Raw genomic sequence first — 21,010 nt, forward strand, 5'->3', positions numbered from 1 at the left:
GGGCAATTCCTATCATAACAATAACATTGTAAGGACAAACAACTTTGAAAGACTTCGGAATTCTGATCAATGCAATGACTAGTCATGATTCCAGGAGACCAAAGAGAAAGTGGGTAACTCCTTAAAGATTGGTGATCAACTTAGGAAGCAGAATGAGACAGATATTTTTATACACAACCAATAAAGGAATTTGTTTTGTTTGCCTATGTCTTTTGTTACAAGGGATTTGGTTTTGGGCTTTCATTAGGGGAAGGGAGAGAAAATAGATTTTGTCAATTGAAAAAACATAAAACAAATGTTTTTAAAATGTAGGGGACTGGTGGGAGCCACCTGAAACTGCAGGCCACCAGACTTGTCCCTAGGGTTCCCCCACTCTTCTGCCCGCCACCCTAGCCTCCTAGAGCATGGTGGAAATAAACACAGGAACACCTACATTTCCAGGGCAGGGAAAGGTGTGCCTGCATTGGGGATCAGGTAAGCTCTTGGCTCAGAAGAGAAGGGGGAGAGTGGAAAGGGTCTCCAGATAGATCTACACACCTCCCACCATAGTGAAGGCCCCAGCACCCCCCTCTCCCAGCTGACCTTGGCCCCGACCTCCATCCACCACCCAGGAGCCCAGGCAGGGGAAGGTGGGAGGGGAGGAGGGGGGAGGTCTACCTTGACATAGAGTTGCTGAAACTCCTCCAGGTTGAGGATGCCGCTGGGACAGTCCTTCAGGAAGCCTTTGTACCACTGTTTCAGCTCCTGCTCACTGAACTCCGTGCTCTGCACAAGGTCCTCCAGAACCTCCGGGGCCAACTTGCTGCTTCCTTTCCCCATGGCCCAGCCTTCAGGCACACAGGCACAGAGAGAGCTCAGGCCCTGCCTTGGCAAAGGAGAATCCCTTCCTTGGGAACCTGGGCAAGTCCCCTCAGGCCCCAGACAGCAATCCTCCCTAGGCTAGGCCCTGGGAGCTCCCTCTTCCTTTCAAATTCTTCTTTACTATGAAAGATGCTGCTGAAAACATTTCTGTCTCTATGGGACCTTTCCCTTTGTTTTTTACCCCCTTTATGTATATGTCTGGGGGAAGTATCTCTGAGGCAAAGCATACCCACAATTTTGTTACTTTTTGGACATAGATCCAAATTTTTTTCCTGAACGGTTGTACTAATTCGCAACTCCCCTAACAATGTATTAGTGAGTTTATCTTCCCACAGCCCCTCCAACATTTGTCATTTTCATCTTTTGTTATCTTTGCCAATTTAAAATTAAAGTTGTAATAAAATTCCATCTCCCCCTGCTCTTTGATGTCTCAGAATCTTACTTTCCTCACCTGAAAAATAGGGAAAATAATGATTGTACTACCTACCTCTCCAAGCAGTAGTAAATTTTAACATAAAAGTGTGAGTGGAAAGAATGTCTGCCTAGAGGTAGCAAGGTGGTGCGGTGGCTGGAGCTCTGAGTCCAGAGTCAGGAATAAATCCAGCCTCAGACATCTGCTAGCTGTATCACCCTGGGCAAGTCATTTAACCTCTATTTGTAAATGGAGTTAATAATGACAAAGACCTCCCAGGGTTATTGTGAGTCTCAAATCACACAATGTTTGTAAAATGCTTAGCACAGTAGTACGGTCATATAAAGGCTTATAGGCTTCCCAACCCCTTCCTCAATTAGCTGTGTGACCTTGAACAAATCATTTCATCTCTAGGGGATTCTTCCTCTTCATACATAAAATGAGGGTGATAACGTCTGACCCTCACTGGGTTAGAATCTCAGCTCTGCCATATACTGCATGACCTGGGGTGATGAACGTTTTTGTCCCTCTGTTTTCTCATCTGTAAAAGGAGGGAGTTGGACCTCTGAGTGCCTTCCCCCTTAAAATCTCTGGTTCTATGATAGAACGCCCTCTGTTCTAAAAGTCTTTCTTACTAGTAGCCCAGGTACATCCTACCGAGCTGGAAGGGCTTCTAGCCTGGGCTCAGCAATGGAGTCCACAGCCGTTGTCCAGGGACTAGCCTGCCATCAAGGTAAACTGCAGGAGGAGGGGCTGTTTCTTTTCAGGGGGGAGGGATCCTCACAAAAATGTTCTTGTTAAGTTGTGCCAGACTCTTTGTGACCCCATTCGGGATTTTCCTTGGCAATGATACTGGGATGGTTTGCCATTTTCTTCTCCAGTTCATTTTACAGATGAGGAAACTGAGGCAAACAGGGTGAAATGGCTTGCCCAGTGTCACCCAGGTGATAAGTGTCTGAGGCTGGATTTATACCCAGGTTTTCCTGACTCCAGGCCCTATTCACTGTGCCACCTAGCTGCCCAAATAACATAGTTATTCTTGAAGACCATTTACAAATGGAAGAGGCCCTGTATTCTACCTCCAGACAAGATTAAAACTCCTTTAAGAAGCATTGGCAGCTGGGGAGGCTAGGTGGTGCAGTGAATAGAGCACAGACCCTGGAGTCAGGAGGACCTGAGTTTAAATTCAGCCTCAGACACTTCACACACACACACACACACACACACACACACACACACACACACACACTAGCCGTGTGACCTTGGGCAAGTCACTTAACCCCAATTGCCCTGCCTTCCCTACTCCAAACAAACAAAAAGGAGCTTTGGGATCAGAGATTGAGGAGATTGATATTCGGCCATCAAATCCAATCCTCTTCATGGAACCAAAGAGACAAGGAGGGGGTCATGTGATTTGCCCAAGGCCACACAGCCAGTAATTAGCACAGCCAAATATTATTATTGTTGCTGCTGCTATACTCCTGGCCACCCTCTTATTCAGGTGTGCCTTACCCCTAGGCAGCCCTCCATGCTCACTCCCACCTGGAAGGCAATCAGCTTCAGAGTGCAGAGGCTCCATAGCTGGAGAGGCCATAGAGGTCCTCGAGGCTGCCTTTTTCCCTCAGTTTACCACAAGTTCATAGATTTAGAGCTAGAATGGGTCTTAGAGGTCTTTCACTCCAACCATCTCATTTTACAGATGAGGAAACTGAGGCCAGAAGAGGTTGTGATTAGCCTAGAGTCACATAGATTATTTCTGAGGCAGAATTCAAACTCAGATCTTCCTGAGTCCATCCTCTACAGCATACCTCCTCTACTTTGGGGAAAAATAAAGACACTGAGGACCAGAGCAGGAGGGATTAGCCTAAGATCTCATAGGCAGTTAAGTGTTGGAGTTGAGATTGGAACCCATCTCTTGGCTCCTGCAGTTGTGTCCTCTCCACCACGCCTTGGCCCCATTGTTCTGTCCCTGTCTGAGCCGATCTAGATTGGGGTCTCCCTGAGGGCAGAGCCTGGGTCCCCCAGCCCAACATGGCGCCACCAAGCCCCTGTACACAGTGTGGAGGCTGAGCAAATAGACCTCCGTGAGTGAAGAAGCCCCTTAGCAGTCTGTGAGCCCTCCTCCAGTTGCACTGATGGAAAGGAAGGACATCCCCATAGATTCAGCAGCTCACACCTGGTTGCCCTACCCCATGTCCTCCAATGCAGGAAGCCTCCCCAAAACCCACCCATGATACAGGGGAGTGCAGAACCCAATGTGGCCATCAGAGGGAGACAGAGACCAACCCCAAAGTAGCAGGCATTTAGAGCATGAGGTCTTTAGAAAAATGCCTGTGAGGGGTAGGAGAGGGGGACCATCAGGAGATGTTTAAGGGTTAGTGGGGAGTACTGGGAAAATTCTGAGGACTCAGTGAAGAGTGGAAAAGGCAGTAGGAAGTGTTGGGGGTCAGTGAGTTGTGTTAGGGGCAGGGGGGATGATGGGGGTCAGTGGGGAAAGGCTGGCGAGCACTGGGAGGTTCATGAGGGGCTCTGAGGAAGATTGGGGAGCAGAGGATGTGATGACATGGGTCAATGGGGGATGTTGGGGGCAGTGGGAGGTGTTAGGGGTCAGTGGGGAAAGGCTGGAGAGTGTTAGGAGTTAATGAGGGGTAGGGAGGAAGGTTGGGGGCAGAGGAGGCTTTGGCGATCAATAAAGGCCATTAGAGGCTATGGGGGAATGTTGGGAGGTAGTGGGAGTATTAGGGGTCATTAGAGTAGGTTGGAGGCAGTGGGGAGCATTGGGGAGATCAGTGGGAGGCAGTGAGGAAGGCTGGGGGGCACTGGGGATGTTTACAGGAAGCCCAGTTGACCACTGAGAGCTTCCTTATCATCAGGAGCCACCTTCCTACCCTTCACAACATCTGAGGAGAGGGAAGAGAACAAGTAGGGGATCTCACAAACACTCATAGGAATATAGGATTTAGAGGCGGTTAGCTGACACAGTGAATAGAGCACAGGCCTTGGAGTCAGGAGAACCTGAGTTCAAATCTGGCCTCAGACATTTAACACGAAACTAGCCACGTGACCTTGGGCAAGTCACTTAACCCCAATTGCCCTGCATTCCTCCCTCCAAAAAGCCAAAAAAAAAAAAAGAGAGAATATAGGATTTAGATCTTCCATTTTACAGATGAAGAAACTGAGGTCCAAAGAAGGGAAGGCACTTTTCCAGTGTCACACAATGAGTTAATAGCTCTTCTGGCAGAGTCCTCAGTCAGCCAATGGAACTGAGGGGGAGGCTGGGGCAGGATGTGGGGCCCCTGGAGAGAGGACTGAGCTTGGACCAGGCACCTGGTCTTGCTTTAGCAGCAGAAAGCATAGAAGGAAGCTTTGGGAGCTGCCTGAATGGCAGCTATTCTGTGCTTGGAGACGGTATTCTCTATCTGGCTTACTTGTGCGACTTACCTTCTGGGTCCCAGCTTCAGAAGCCGTACTTAGCATCAATAGTACCTTCCTTCTTGACTGCCTGCCTGCCTCCCCTAGGCTGCTGGGAAGATGGAGGAGCTGTGGGGGTGGTGTGGGGAGCTTTCTGGCACTTGCTATCACGAGAGTATGAGGAATTCTCTCTGGGGAATGAGTTGGGGGGAGTGGTTTCCTGGGAGACCAGTTTTCGGGAGATGATGCTAGCGGGGAGATGGGGGGGGGACCTTGAGAATAACTGCCCCCATTTCTACATCTTTTTTCATGGTTACAAAAGCCTTTCCTCCAAATACACCGGGAAGGAGGGGAATTGCAGGGGTTACTATCCAGGCCCTCTTTTTACAGATGGGGAAACTGAATCTCAGAGAAGAGAAGCAGCTTGCTCAAGGTCACACAGCTAACAGGCATCAGATCTAGATCAGAACTCAGACCTTCCGACTCTGATTCCAGTTCCTTTCAACTATGCTCCCCCCCGCCGCCACCCCTCTAACCGCAGTCCTCTGAGTCTGGGGCATAGTTGGATCCCTTTCCACTTTCCTAAAAGAGATCTCTGCTCATAGGCCTTAGAGCTGAGACAGAGCTGAGAGATCCTCACATAGCCTAAGGCTTCCCAGTGTGGAGAATATAGGATCCTAGAAAGTCTGAGCAGAACAGTAAGAACAGTAACTCACATTCACACGGCAATTAAAGGTCCACAAAGAGATTTCAGACAGGACTTCATTTGGGCCTCAAAACAGCCCCGCCAGGTAGGTGCTTTTACCATCCTCATTTTACAGGTGGAAACTGAAGCAGGAAGGGCCACGTGACTCACCTGGTAAGCGTCTGAGGCTGGATTTGAATCCAGGTCTTTCTGCATCCAGATCTAGCACTCTACCTACTACACCACCTTGTTAGGAACAGCTTGTTAAGGGGATATTTGGTAAATACGTATATTATCTTGTTGAAATGAATCTGTTTAGGGCGGCTAGGTGGCACAGTGAATAAAGCACCAGCCCTGGAGTCAGGAGGAACTGAGTTCAAATCTGACCTCATAGATGGAACACAAAAACTAGCCGTGTGACCTTGGGCAAGTCACTTAATCCCAATTGCCCTACCTTCCCCTCTCCAAAAAGGAAAAAAAAAAAGAAATGAATCTGTTTTACTTCTAACATGCATATTGACAGTACTATAGAATTTACTTTTTTTCCTATTAGACAGAAAGATGAGAAGATTTAATGAAAGCCAAGGGGCTTTGGAGTCCAAAAAAGGGTTGGGAACCCCCAGTGTCCTCCAACCCCTTCCTCTTATGTATATGGAAACTGAGAGCAAGAGACTTGTTCAAGGCCATACTTAACGAGCTCATATTATTCCCCTTGGGCAGGAACACCCTCCTTCCTTCTCTTGAAGTCTTAATCATTCTTCTTTTTTTTTCAAATTAAATTATTTATTTTTCGTTTTCAACAATCACTCCTTTAAGTTTTTAATTTTCTCCCCCTCTCTTCCCCTTCCTCAAGATGGTATGCAATCTGATATGGGCTCTACACATACATTCCTATTAAACACATTCTCACATTAGTCTTAATCATTCTTTTCAGGAGGAAGAGGCAGAGCCTGTTAGTATTGGTGGGGGTGCTAATCCCTGGTCAGTTTTGTATTCTGTTTGTGGGCTACCTCCCCCAGACTGCCTTCCATGCTTACACCATCCTGGGGTGCTCCTTCTGAGCTCACAGTTTTCAGAGTTGACCAGAGCAGTCCCTGGGCTTTCTGCCTTCCTGGGTCCTTAGCCTCCAAACTCTCTTAGGACTGTAGGTTGTAAACCAGGAGCTAAGGTGGGGTTGCAGGGCCCTGCACACAGTAGGTGCTTAATAATATTTAGAGAGTTAAATTGAATGGAATTTCAGGGGAAGGGAAAATGTTGGACAGCTGAAGTCACCCAGAACAGGAAGTCAGAGCCTGATTGTCCGAAAAGGGGGGTGTTATCATTCAAGGAATTTGACCCAAAAGCCAGTTCTGGGCGCTGAGTTGGGATTCAGGTGCCTGGGAGGGAAGCAGCTTTTCCCAGAAACCGAGGAGTCTGGACAAAACCACCTCTTCTTCCCCAAGGGCCAAAGGGACTGAGGGAGCTGGCCTTCAATTTGGGGACTAGGAGTAAGATTGAACACCCAGTGGAAAGAACTCTGGATGTGCAGCCAGAAGGCCCAAGTTCAAATTCCAATATTACAGCTTACTAACTGTGTGGCTTTGGGTAAGTGGGCCCAAGAGACCCCGAATGTCATAATGTGGGCCTCTCTGATCCCCATTCTCTTCTTTGGTAAAACAGGTCTAATAAACCCATGCCCCAAGGTAAGGAAAGAGTTTGATCCATGGTAAAGCACTATAGAAATAGGGTCATTTTTTTTCTCTTGAAAGCCTAGAAAGGATTGGAGCTACGGGAAGCAGTGGGTGGGCCATGCAAAAGGAGGATCAGGGTGAGAAGGAGACAGGGCTTTTAATTTTACTCAGTACTCACCTAGTCTGTGTACAGGGTGTCCAGGAGCCGTGAGTTCACACAAGCTGGGGGCAGGGGAGAAAGTGGGAGGTCATGAGTCCCAGGGGCTCCTTTCCTATCTGAGGCTTTGGGCTGTGGAGTCTTTCCCCACCTGCCATAGGGAGGTAGATGCTGCCTCCTCCCATCCAATTCTGGTTTGGTTCTGTATGTGTGCATATGATAGTGAATGTGTTACTGGTTGTGAGGGCCATGGGCATATACACACGTATGTGTTTACTTGTGGGGGAGCATCCGAGGATATCTGCACAGACATGTATAAACATATACAAGTCCATGTGTTGCATTGCATGGATATGTGTGCAAGCATATGTATATCCTCTGCACAGGAGACCTAGTCTCAGAGCCAGGAAAACCTGGGTTCAATGCCCACCTGTGACACATGCTAGCTGTTAGAGCCAGTGCCAGGCACATAGTAGGTGCTTAATAAATTCCCATTGTCAGATTGGACCAATCAATTAATTTGTCAGCATGCTAAGACTCCAAATTGCAGGGATGGTGCCAACCTGAACTGGCAGAGAGGCACTTCTATCAAAGCTGTCACAGGTCCATGCCTTCCCCCATCCCCCATCCCTATGCCTTTGTGTATGAGTGTGTGTGTATAAAACACAGCATTATACACACATTATATATAGATATAAATATATAGAGATACATCTTCCAACTGCTGTATTTCTACCTCCCTCTACCTCTTAATCAGCAAGACTTTATTAAGCACTTTCTGTGTCAAGTGCCTGAATAAAAATACAAGTTTAAAAAAAGGCCTCGCCCTCAATTCTAATGGGACAAACCACTACCTCCTGGAATCCCTTATGCCCCTCTGCTCTTCTTCTCTGTGACTCCCTTCTAGCTGCCAGCACCTTCTCCACCCAAATTCTCCTTCTGCTTGGCATGGTTACTGACACTTAAAATGTGAACTCCTTGAGGGCAGGCATGGTTTCCTTTGGGTCTTTCTTTGTATCTCCCAGAACAGTTCTGGGCACATTGCTAAATGCTTGTGGATTGGTTGATTGATGGGTGGATGAATGTGTTTCTATATAAGGGGATATGTATATGAATATATGTTCAAATGTAAAACTGTGTGCATGTGTCTGAGTGTGTGTCTCACATCTGTGTGCCCCAAGATACCTATGTTGTGTGTTTGTGTGCTTGAGTGTGAGTGAACGAAAGGGGATGTGCACGTGTAAATGAGTGTGAGGCAGGTACATGAGTTTGGAGGTGCATAAATGTAGGAGGGGCTCACATACATGTCACCTCTAATAGCTCTGAGAACATGTTTGCCCCTGGGGGTGCTCAGACACCTGTTTACATGCGTGTCTGCACGTCTGTCTATAAATATATATGTGTGTATATTCAGGCATAAATGTGCAGCATGATCATGAGTAAAACTCTCTCTCTCTGTCTCTGTCTCTCTGTTTCTGTCTGTCTCCTCTCTCTGTGTGTCTCTGTCTCTCTCCCCCCCTCCCTCTTCTTCCCTCCCTCCCTACTTCTCTCGTACTCTGTCTCCGTCCACGTGTTTTGTCATAGTCTGTCTGTTACTCTGCGTCTATGGATCCATCCCTCTCTTCCCTGTCACTGAGCTCAGCCCTCACTATTTCTCCATTTTCCTAGTTAATGGATCCTTTCTCCCCCACACCCCCAGGGCTTCCTCTCTCCTCTCACCAGGGGCCTCCTTTCTGCCTCCCCTTCTGATGGTTCCCTCATTCCATACCCCACCTTCAGGCTCACCCACTCTGTCTGTGGCCACACACACCTTTCCCAAAACCCAGGCCTAATCCACTCCTGTTGTCCTCCTTGACCCCTCACTCACTGCCTTCTCCTTCTCCCAGGTCCATATTCCAGACAAGTCCCCCTTTATCCTTAGCCTGTCTCCTATTCCTGTTCTCCACCTTTGACCTCCAGCTACTTCCAGCCCATATCCAATCAGTTACCAAGTCCTGCCAATTCCATCTCAAAGATATAACTCCCATCCCTCCCTCCCTCCTTCTTTTCAGAGTTTCTGATCTGGCACAGGGTAGCATCGTCCAGATGACAGCCATGGTTTCCTCACAGATCTTCCTGTAGCTCCCTTCCTCCCCTCCAAGTTACCCTTCCTTCTTATCCATAAATCAGACCATAAATCCATAAATCAGTCAGTCAATCAAACATTTATTAAGCACCTACTATGCGCCAGGCACTGTGCCAAGTGCTGATCCATGTAATTACTCTGCTCTAGATTCTTCAATGGCTCCCTATTGCTAGCCAATTAAAGTCCAAACTCTTCTTCATGGCATTCAAGACCCTCTACAGCCATTTTACCTTTATGGTTTTATCACATATTATTCACCTCTACTCATGTTATGCTCCGGCTAAACTGGTTTATTTTTTGTTTCCTGACTGTGAGTTAAGCTTTCCCCTCTATGCTTTTGCTGACATGATTCCCTGTAGTACACATGCCCTCCTTCCCTCTCTTCACATGTTGAATTCTTACCCATCATTTAAAGTTCAATCTAAATTTTGTCACCTCTTCCAGGAAGCCTTCCCTGCTCTTCAGATTGGTAAATTTCTTCTCAGGAGACTTCCCATAGCCCTTTATTTGCACTCCTAAAATGTACTCTCATATACTCATCATGTAACATGGTCCTGTCTACATGTATATGTGTGTGTGTGTTCATGAATGACTCACCAGAATCTTTCATTCTCTGGACCTGGAGGCCCTGCTCTGAGCCAGAACCAAGCTCTCCAAACTGTCCCCACTCTCACCTCCCACACCCATGGGCCACTTCCCCTTTACCCATGCCTCCAGTCCGATGGCACAAGCTTCTTCTCCATCCCATCCTCTGTAGTGCCCTCAGCATGTCTCTACATCTTACCACCGAGACAAGGAAACTGAGTGAGGGACATGGGTTCAGTTCTCAACCTCTACCTTACTGTGTGACACTGAGCAAGGGATGTCCTCTATGAGGACCACGTGACCACTCAAGTCCTTTTCAGCTCAAACATTCTATGGTCTTGAGTCTCTTCAAAGCTCCAGATTTCCTGTCCTGCCCTTAAAATAATGAGTCAAATGTGGAAATATGTTTAATACGATTATACATGTATAGTCTATATCAGATTACATGCTGTCTTGGGGAGGGGGGTGTGGAGGGAGGGAGAGAAAATTTAGAACTCAAAATCTTATAGAAGTGAATGTTGAAAACCGAAACAAATAAAATAAACAAAAAAAAAATTTTAATGAGTCATAGAGGGGCAGCCAGGTAGCACAGTGAGTAAGATCACCAGCTCCAGTGTCGGGATGTCCTGGGGATTGAATCCAGGATCCGATACTTAGCACCACACCCAGAAATAACTGGCTGTGTAACCTTGAGCAAGTTACTTAACTGATTGCTTTAAAAAAAAATAAAATGAATCATAGAATTGTGGAGCTGAACAGGACCCCACAGATCATATCATCTAATCCCCAACTACATCCCTAATAAGCTCTGCTTAAAGGCCTCCAGTGACAGGAAACTCACCATCTCCCAAGGAGGTAGTGAGCTTTTCAACAGTTGGAATTGTTAGGGAGGTTTTCCTTCTATCAAGCCAAGCTCTGATTCTGGATCCTCAAATATTGGACTGTCTGGACTGTCCAAGGACGGCTTGGATTGTCTATTCCATCATTGCTTCAAGCTTCACTTGACTGTAACCAAGGTCACCATCTTCTGATTCCCCTACCCAGAATCCAGGTTTCAAACTTTAGTCATCTTCAATGCCTCCCCCTCCTTCACCACCTAAATACACTCTGCCATCTTGGAAATTTTTCTTGAATCCTCCTTCTCTCCATTACCTTGGCCTCCATCTTAATCCAGTTCCTTTCTATCCTAGCTGGCCTTCCGCACATCAGGCTCTCGGTCTCTCACCCATTCCACACATGATGCTAGGTGGATTTCCCTAATGCTCAGTTTGCCATGTCCCTCTCCTACTCAGAACTCTTTGATGATCCCCAAGTATTCAAGGCCATCCAGAGTCTGAACCTCTTCCCGCTCTCCATGTTTCCTCCCTGCACACAAATCGTCCATTCTAGCTCACGTTTTCTTTTTGGTCCAGACACATGCCATTGTTATTTCCACCTCTGGGTCTTTGCTCACACAGTTCCTCCTCCATCTCCCTCCAGCCTTCACCAAGCTGTCCCCCACCTCCTTCCCACAGTTTCTTTAAGTCTTTCTTCCTAAAGGTAGAGCTCAAATCCCATCTGTCGATGAAGCCTTCCCTTATTTATTGTTCCAGTCTGCACAGATTTTCCCCTCTTCTTTCTTTTTCTTTCTTTCTTCCTTCCCTTCTTCCTTCCTCCTCTTTCTTTCTTTCTCTCTTTCTTTCTTCCTCTCTCTTTCTTCCTTTCTTCCTTCCTTCTTTCCTTCCTTTCTTTTTCTTTCTTTCTTTCTTTCTTTCTTTCTTTCTTTCTTTCTTTCTTTCTTTCTTTCTTTCTTTCTTTCTTTCTTTCTTTCTTTCTTTCTTTCTTTCTTTCTTTCTTTCTTCCTCCCTTTTAACAATCAGGGTTAAGTGACTTGCCCAGGGTCATACAATTAGTAAGTGTCTGGGACTGGATTTGAACTCAGGTCCTCCAGATTCCAGAGCTGATGCTCTATCCATTATGCCACTTAGCTGCCCCAGTTTCTCCCTTGTTTGAAGGCTCACTGCACAAGGAGGCAGCCTCACTCAGTTTAGTACTCAGAATCACAAAATCAAAGGCTTATTAGGAAAGGCAACATGGTGTGATGGACAGTATTGAGGTCAGGAAGATCTGGTGTAAATCCCATCTCTGACACTTGCTAGCTGGATGGCCTTAGACAAGTGACTTAATCTCCCTCGGTCAGTCTTCTCACCTTTAAAATGATGGTCTCTAAGATCCTTAAGAGTTCTAATTCTGTGATGCTGTGATCTTATGATCTTGATTCTAAGAGCAGGAAGGAAATTTAGAATACAGAATACTAGAACATAAAATGTCATAGCTGGGGGGGGGCCTTAGAATTTAGAATGTTTGACTTGTAAGGAACCCTAGAACATGGGACATCAACGATGGAAGAGTCTTTAAAACAATGTTAGAGTTCAGAGGGAGCTTAGAACGTATATTTCAGAACTGGAAGAAATCTTTAGAACAAAAAGACCATGAAATCTGGGGGGAACCTTAGAACATAGAATGTCACAGCTGGAAGGGGAGCTTGGGACAGAGAATATCAGAGCTGGGAGGGGGCTTAGAACATAGAATGTTGAATCCAAGATGGACCTTAGAACACAGAATATCAGAACTGGGAGGGAGCTTGGAACATAGAATGTCAGAGCAGGGAGGGGCCTTAGAACATGGAATATTAGAACTGGGAAGGACCTTAGAACACAGAATTTCAAAACTGGGAGGGAGCTTATAGCATAGAATGTTAGATTGGGGAGGGATCTCAGAACCTATGCTGTCAGAATTTGGAAGGACTTTTGAACACAGAAAGTTGAAATTAGGAGGGACCTTAGAACCCAGAATGTCAGAACTGAAAGAGACCTTGGAACATAGAATGTCAAGACTAGAAGGGGCCTCCATGGAGCCTCTCTATCCTGAAGTCCTCCTTCATCAGGTTGACTGATTCACTGGCTGCTGCAGAAATGATTCTTCTGGCCCCAGGTAGAGTGGGATCTCCTCCGAGGCAGAAAGCAGACTCTGTACCTCACACCTCTGTTCCCACAGGGCCTCACACAGGCCTGCAAGAGTGTGTTGGCTGGTGTCTCCCACCTCAGGGGATGCTGGAGCCCTGGTGTCTCTTGCTGGGGCTTGGACATGACAATCCATCTCTTGCCTCCTTACCTTTTCAGTGACTTCCCGGTCCCTGGAATTCACTCCTCTATTGCCCCCTTCAGCCTCTTAGAAACTCTGATTTCCTTCCAGACTCAACTGAAGCACAAACTCCTATGGAAGGTCCTTCCTGAAGCCCCAGCATCTAGTACCCTCCCTCTCAAAACTACCTTGGGTTTAGGTTGTGCAATGGAGAGAGCACAACAGATTGGGAGTGAGGAAGGCCTGAGCTGGAATCCTGTCCCACTTACTTACTAGCTGTGTGACCCTGTGCAAGTCACTTAACCTTTGCCTCAGCTGTCAAATGCACCTTTCAGAGTTGTTGTGAGACTCAAATGTGACACCATATGGAAACTGTAAAGTGTTCCATTAATGCTAGTTACTGTTACTATTAACAAGACATTCTGTCTATGGCTAAATGTCTGTACACTGAGGTATTAGAATGCAAATTTGACAAAGGCAGGGATTGCCCCCTTTTTGTCTTTATATCCCCAGTGCCTGACACTTAATAAAAGCTTGTTGACTAATGGACAGGGGGCTGCCCTACCTGGGTCACCTACACTATTACAAGCAATCACATGCCCATCCCTCTGGCACAAGGCGAAGGCAGGTACCGTCACCTCCATTTCAGAGGTGAGTGATCTGAAGCCCCAGAGAGGGAAAAGGACTGGCCCAAAGTCACCGAGCAAGTCAGTGGCTGGGCTGGGGCCAGATCTTCTCTCAGGGAGTTTTCCAAAAAGAGCACTGTAGTATACCAGATCTCTGTGATACTTCCCAGCCACAGTCACACTGTGCCACCATGCCTACACCCCTCCCAATGTCCCTCACACAACCCTTTCCAGCTCCTCTTTATATACAGTCTTCTCTATTAGGATGTAGGAACTGTCCTCGCCTGTATTTGTCTGTCTATCTATCTGTCTGTCTATCTATCTATCTATCTATCTATCTATCTATCTATCTATCTATCTATCTATCTATCTATGTTTCTATCTCTGTCTCCATCTCTATCTCTCTATTTATCTATCACTATCTATCTTTATCACTATGTCTCTTTCTTTCTGTCTCTGTCTGTCTGTCTGTCTGTCTGTCTGTCTCTCTCTCCCCTACCACTACCCAGTCATCTCCCTGGTTTTTTTCCCTCCCAAGGCTCACAAATCAGCCTCCTGGTCTGACCCTCCACCATGCTGGGCTGACCACCCCCTCTTCCTCCCGGGTCTGGGTGGGCTGTGATCCAGAGCAGAGCAGGCAGCCCAGAGTGAGAGAAGGAGGGGGCGATTCCTCACCCTCGCCCAGCTTCAGAGAGAAGCTGGTGCTGAGGAGGTTGCCATAGCAACGGCAGCTCCCTGGTCCAGAGATTGTCTCTCCTCTCTTCTGCCATGGGGAGTGGGATCCCTGGGGTTGGGAAAGTTCTGTTCTTTCCCCCTCCCAACAACTGCATCAAGGACTCCTCTCCTCATTAACAACAGTAGAAAATTATATTGAAGATCGTCCCATTACTCCTCCCCCCACATCAAGAATGTATGAACCAGGGAAAGGAAGAGGAGTCGGGGGTAGGGGGGCAGTGAGGAATCAGAAAGAAAGCAGGATAGGGAGAGAAGAACCAGGGAGGCCAAGGATTCCCCCTCTACACTAGTCCTAAGAAGCCTCGGGGATGGAAGCCCCTATACCTGTCTCCAGGGGAGAGGTCAGCCAAAACGAGAATAAGCAAAGACAAGTCTCAGAAATGGTATACGTGAATGACTGCTGAATTTGGAATTAGAAGCTTTGGTGTGTGTGTCATTTACTACCTGGGTGACTTTGGGTAAGTCACTTAACTACTCTTGGCCTCAGTTTCCTTAATTGTAAAATTAAGGAATTGAACTAGATGATTTTGAAAGTCCTTTCTAGCTCCAAATCTATGATCAATGGCCTCCTCCCTTCCAGCTGTCTGTAATGAACCCCTGGTTCTATTTTGGCCTCAATGTAGATGGGGATATCTAATTAGCTCCTCACCCTTGGGTCATAGATGGGATGTACTCAAACATCTCTAAGTTTCTAGAACCTATGATGACATAGCAAGAAGGGTCCTTAGAACATAGAATTTGGAACTGGAAAGGACCTTAGAGATTATCTAGTTCATATAACACAGAACCTAGAACAGGTTAGCATACTGAATATTGAATTCTAAAACTGAAGGGAATCTTATAAAACATAAAAGGTGAAAACTAGAAGGCAGTTTAGCATATAGAATATCAGAGTTGGAAGGGGTTTAGAACAGAGAATTCCAGGGCTGTAAGAACCCTTAGAACATAGAATGTTTACACCAGAAGGTACCTTACAACATAGAATTTCAGAGTCGGAAAGGGTCTTAGAATGTAGAATTCAGAGTATGGAAGAATCTTAGAACATGGAACATCAGAGCTAGAAGGAACCTTATAGCACAGAATGTCAGAGCTGGAAGGAACATTGAAATGGAGAATATTGAAGCCTCAGAAAACCTTAAAATATAGGATGTCAGGGTTAGACCATGTAATGGTAGACAGGGAAAGGACCTTAGAATTCCTCAAGTCCAATCATTTCATTCTACAGAGGGACAAATCTAAGGCCCAGAAAAGTACTTGTCTAATGTCACAAAGCAAGTCAGTAGCAGAGATGAGATTTGAACTCAAGTCTCCTGATTTTTCATTTCTGGACTCTCTCCCTTTCATGCTTTTCTTGAGATAGTAAGTGGCTCAAACATCCCCAACCCAGAAGAGGATAATTCTGAAAAAAGGCAGGATGGATCCAAGAAGAGAGACCAGGAAAGAGGTGATAAAACTGGAAGAAGGGGGCAGGCTGTGAGGGCAGAGAGGAGGAGATGAATGGAAGTGATCTTGCAATGGAAGACTCAGTAGGTCTTAGTGTGATTGGCTATGGGGTATTATGCAAGAGGTAAAGGGAAGAGTCCAAAGGAATATCTCAATTCACTAGTCGTGGGTCTCAGAGGCAAGGATGGAAGCAGGGAAATAAGAGTTTATAGCTTATGCCCTCTGCCTGGAATCTATTCTTCATGAAAGACCAGAAGTTCAGGGGATTTAGGCTTGGAAAGTTCCTTAGAGATCACTGATTCCTCATTTTGTAGATGAGGAAACTGAAGTCCTAAGATCACAGACTTAGAGCTGGATGAAACTTTAGAGGTCATCTAGACCACTTCCCTTTTTACAGATGAAGCTAAGGGAAAGCAAATGATTTGTCCAAGATCACACAGGTAATAAGCTGAAGAGGTAGAATTTGAACTCGGGTCATCTAACTGACTGATCCACTGCAAGCGCAATACAGAATTGAAGCATGTGGCTGTCTGGTGGTTCTCTGGGAGTCAGAGTTAAGTGTGTGAAGCTGGGTCATGCTTTAGGCAGGGTAATGAACTTAACCAAGGACCTCAGAGGTCCCTTCTGGCTTTGGGATTCAGAAAGTCTATAGGGAATTATAGTTCAGGTGTGATGTGCTGATGTCTCTTCCAGCTCTGAGATAATGTGAAGTGTGTGATTGTGTGTGTGCATGCATGCATGTGCACGAGTGTGCAAGTAAGCAAGAAAGAGGATACCTTTTTGCCATATACAGGTTACGAGGAGGGTGGGTGGGAGTTAGCTATATGGAGTCTCTATTTGGTATATATCAGCATATGGGAAGGGAGAGTGTTTGTAGGGCCATGGATAGATTATGGTGATCTGTGCCTAGTATATATGGGGATGGGGTGGGAGGTAGGATGTGCCTATGTAGGTAGAGTGGGGCCACAGATATATCGGAGAGTCATGTGTGGGTTGTATGCGTAAGGGCGTTGAGTTTGTGTTTGGTCTGTATGGAACGTGTGTGTGGGATGTGTAAAAGGTGTGTGTTTGGGGGTAAAGTATGTGTGGGTGGTTTGGGAGGTAGTGTGGGTTGTGCATATAAGAGGTGTGGGTTCTGTTTGGTATGGGTGGAGTGGAAGTGGGATGTGTCTGTGTGGTAGGGAGGAGGCATGTGAGAAGTATTTGTATGTGGGGAGCTCTTTCCGTGTAGTGGTTATGAGTGTCTTTGGTTCGAGGCACCTGGTGGGGGTAAAGTATAGAGGGAGCTCTCATGGGTGAAGAAACCCTTTCCTTCTCTCCGCTTCAACATTCACTCTAGGAAAGGTACCTGGAGCCAAGTCTGCTGCCCCCTGGCCAGGGAGACCTTTCTACTGGCCAGATGCCTTTGGCCACTGGAGTACTCCTGCCCAGAACTACAAGTTGGGTCTTGGCGAGTAGATGGGTGGGTGGGTAAAACTGTCCTGAGGCCCTGACCTGCCCTGAAGCTAAAAGGGCCACCTTGGCTTAGTGTAGGTGGGACAGGACATGCTGAGCTGGTTTCTAGTGCCCATTGACTGAGCTAATGAGCAGGGAGGGACATAGTGGGACTGAGAGGGAATGGGGAATTAGGGCAGAGCTTCCTCTGGAAGGAGGGGGAGGGGGTATGAGGGGATGAAAAATAAAGGATAGCAGATCAGGGAGAGGGAATAGAGGAGGAGGGGATAAGGGATTAGGGATGAGGTGATGGGAAATGGGTGGCAGAGAATGGGGATAAGGGATGAGGGGAATGAGGGGTGAGAGACAGGGCATGAGGGAATCAAGCGATGGGGTGTGGGCAGATAGGTGAGGAGGGGGCAAGGAGATGAGGGAATGAGGAAATAAGGGAATGAGGGGATGGGAGAATGTGCGATTAGGAGAGAAGATGATGGGATGTGGGCATGTAGGAATGGGGGGTGAGGGATGGAGGATGAGAAGATGGGGAAGAAAAGATGGAAAATAAGGGATGAAGGATGAGAAAATGTGGACGAGGGAATGAGGGTTTGGGGGATAAGGGGAAGCGAATGCGGGATTTGGGATTAGGGTTGAGGATTGCTGGAGCTCGGGCGCTCGAGGCATGTTTCTGTAACAGTCGCTGATTGAAGAGCCCGAGCCCAGGGAAGGTGGGGGCATGAGGGAGGTACCCTCCCCCCGACTCCTGTCCCCTCCATCCCTACCGCAGTACCTGGGAGGAGGGATGCTCCTCGTTCTCGCTGGTCTCTGGTGGTGGGTCTGCCGATCCTTCCCCCTCAGGATCCTGCCCCAGGCACCGGGGTCTCGCGCGTCCGGGGGTGGTGAGGGGGCGGGACAGACGGACAGGGGAGAAGACGGACAGACTAGCAGCTCCTGGTTCCCCGCCGGGACTGCCTCCGAATCCAGTGTATCTCTACGGGCCCCTCGAAGGAGACACTGATTTGCATGGACCCCGCCCCCATCCCGGCGTCGAGGATTTTGATTGGCTGAACTGGGGAAGAGTGACAGGAGTGGCCTTCAGGTGGGGTTGGGGAGGCGGGTTTTAAGGGAAGGAGACGCCTGCCTAGGTTGGGGCCTTGAAGGCCGCTCCCCTCCGTCTTGGGGATCTGGCCCCATCGGGACCGGGGGTGGTCAAGGTTCTCAGGTCCGCCAAGTCTTAGACTCAGTCTAGGAAGCAGGGGAACCCCTTGGAGGTTAGGGAGAGGCTTGGAAGCTGGAAAGGGACTAGTGCAAGTTTGGGGAACCTTAACCCCAGTTCTGCCCATCTGCAGGCAGGAGAGGCAGTGCGGCTTGTCTGGAAGACCTGAGTTCAAGTTCTACGCTAACGCAAACTGGCTGTTGACCCGGTCAAGTCACTGTAACCTCAGAGAGCCCCAGTCTCTAAGGGGTGGGCTGCAGCTCAGTTGCATATCCATGGGTAAAATCAGCAAAATCACAGCAGGAAGAGGAAGAGAGGCTGGGAGACTTGGGGACTTCCGTTGGAAGTAGCAGTGGTGGAGTGGTAAGAAATGCAGGATATGGAGGTTCTAATCCTGGTCCAACATGTAACTCCCAGCCATTCCCTGGACCTCAGTTTCCCCATCTGCAAATGGATGGAAGTGGAGGTGATCACTTCCAAGTCCCTCCCAGCTTCTGACTCCTATGTTCTAGGGGTGCCACCAGCTCAGAGGTTCTAAACTGAAGGACTGCTAATCCCTGAGAGAATGCAAATTCTCTGAGGTATGGCTTGTCCCCACTGCTGGGCCCTGAATAGATACTTGTTGATAGATTCATTGTATCGCCAGGCATCTCCTCTGTATCTCATCTGTTTACTTTGTAGAAATAAAAAGGACACTGTGACTATAAGCCCCAGTCCCTGGAGCTGTTCATACAGACCAAAGATGGCCCTCTGAACATCAAGGGGATTGCTGCAGAGGCAAGGAGTTTGGGCTGGGTAACCTTGGAAATACGTCACCTTGAGGTCTGGGTGTTTGGGGTTTTGCTGGTGTGGCCAATTCTTATTTTCAGTGTTTTCATAGCACACCTGTGATAAATTGGATGGTGTGATAGCGAAATCTCTTGGCTTCTGGAGGGGCAGGGGGCAGGAGAATTATGGTCCTACCTACACCATGCACTCAAAGTGTGATCATGGGTAAGTCCTTTCCTTCTTGGGCCTGGTTTGTTCTCTATAAAAATAAGGGTGGCAGATTAGATTATCTCTAAGGTTACTTCTACTTCTAACAGTGTTCTGTGTTCTAAGGTCCTCCTAATTCTGACATTCTGTATTCTAAGGGCCCTCCTAGTTCTGACATTCTGTGTTCTAAGGGCCCTCCCAGCTCAGACATTCTGTGTTCTAAGGGCACTCCCAGCTCTGACATTCTGTGTTGTAAGGGCCCTCCTAGCTCTGACATTCTGTGTTCTAAGGGCCCTCCAAGCTCTCTACCTTCGAATATCCCTTCTAGCTCTGTATTCTATGTTCTAATGTCCCTACTACCTCTGACATTCTATGTTATAGCGTTCCTTCTAGCTTCTCTGTTTTAATGTCCCTTCCAACTCTGACATTCTCTGTTCTAAGGGCCCTCCCAGCTCTGACATTCTAGGTTTTTTGTTCTAATGTACTGTGTTCTAAGGTCCAATATCCTACATTCTAAGGTTCCTCCCAGCTGTGACATCCTGGGTTCTTAATTCCTCCCCAGATCTGACATTCCATGTTTTAAGGTTCGTTCCAGCTCTGGCAGCCTATGTTCCAAAGTCTCTTCTAATACCAACATTCTATTCTAAGGTCCCTTCCAACTGTCAGGTCCTTAGATACTGTTGAGTCATGGAGACAGGGCTTAGGGCTTAGGGAGGCTCCCTGCTCTGCCAATAGGGATCTGGAGAGCCCAGGTCTCTCCTCTACCTGACCTGAGGGCATCAGCCTCTGCCCAGCTGGTGTGACAGCCAGCCCTCCCCTCTTGTTCACACAGGTACAGTAGTCACCACTCCTGCCGCTCCTCATCACTCCCCCAACCACCACACACTCACCTTATTGCCCCAAAGGAGGAACTGATCTGTGGCTTTAAGAAGGGATAGAGATTCAAGGCAATTCCTTCTCAGAAACAACTGAGTCGTTGCCATGGAAACTGCTAGAGCCCAGAGAAATCTCCCAGTGACCTGGAGCCTTGAAGAGGCTGTATGTTTCCTCTGCCTAGAAAGCCCATGTGTCTGGGGGGGGGGGGGGGGGAGTGGAAGGGGGGGGGGCAGAAGAGGGGGAGGAAAGGATAGATGGCAGGAAGAAGAAACCACTTCACAGTCTGCAAAATGATTTCTTTTCAGCTGCCCAGTGAGGTATATGGTACTGCTGTTCTTATCTCCATTATGTCAAAAGAGGAAACAGGCTCAGATGGGGAAGTGACTTATCTAGGGTCACACAGTTAGTAAGCATGTCAGAGCCCAAAATCTAGCCCAGTCTCCTGACTTCCTGGTCCAGGGCTCTTTGCATTTTGTTTCTTGAGAAAGGAGGGACTCAATCCACTCAGTCCTGGATCCCTTCCCTCAGAGACTGGAGCAGAGGAGGGGGCTGAGGGCAGCAGGGCACAGGGAAGCAGCCCAGGGAGCACACTACAAGTAGGGTCAGAGAAAGAGTTTGGAGGGGCAGAGGAGGCTGGAGGGAGGGAGGTGCTATTTCAGAATAGGGTCTGGTAGTATTA

General features: G+C 47.6%; 1 protein-coding gene across 1 annotated transcript in view; it reads right to left on the reverse strand.

The window, feature by feature from the left end:
* Nucleotides 1-18,184, reverse strand: part of HPCAL4 (hippocalcin like 4) — a 25,453-nt gene extending 7,269 nt beyond the window's left edge. The window contains exons 1-2 of the mRNA XM_069068016.1: nt 18,055-18,184; nt 658-827 (exon numbers count right to left, since the gene is read on the reverse strand). Of these exons, the coding sequence (XP_068924117.1) occupies nt 658-819 (162 nt within the window). The 5' untranslated portion in view covers nt 820-827; nt 18,055-18,184. The remainder of the gene's footprint in view (nt 1-657; nt 828-18,054) is intronic.
* Nucleotides 18,185-21,010: the final 2,826 nt, after the last annotated feature.

This window comes from Petaurus breviceps, unplaced genomic scaffold (assembly GCF_028583685.1).
Source record: "Petaurus breviceps papuanus isolate PSGF00001 unplaced genomic scaffold, PetGlider_PUasm1.0 90760, whole genome shotgun sequence".
In the NCBI taxonomy this organism is placed as follows: Eukaryota; Metazoa; Chordata; class Mammalia; order Diprotodontia; family Petauridae; genus Petaurus; species Petaurus breviceps.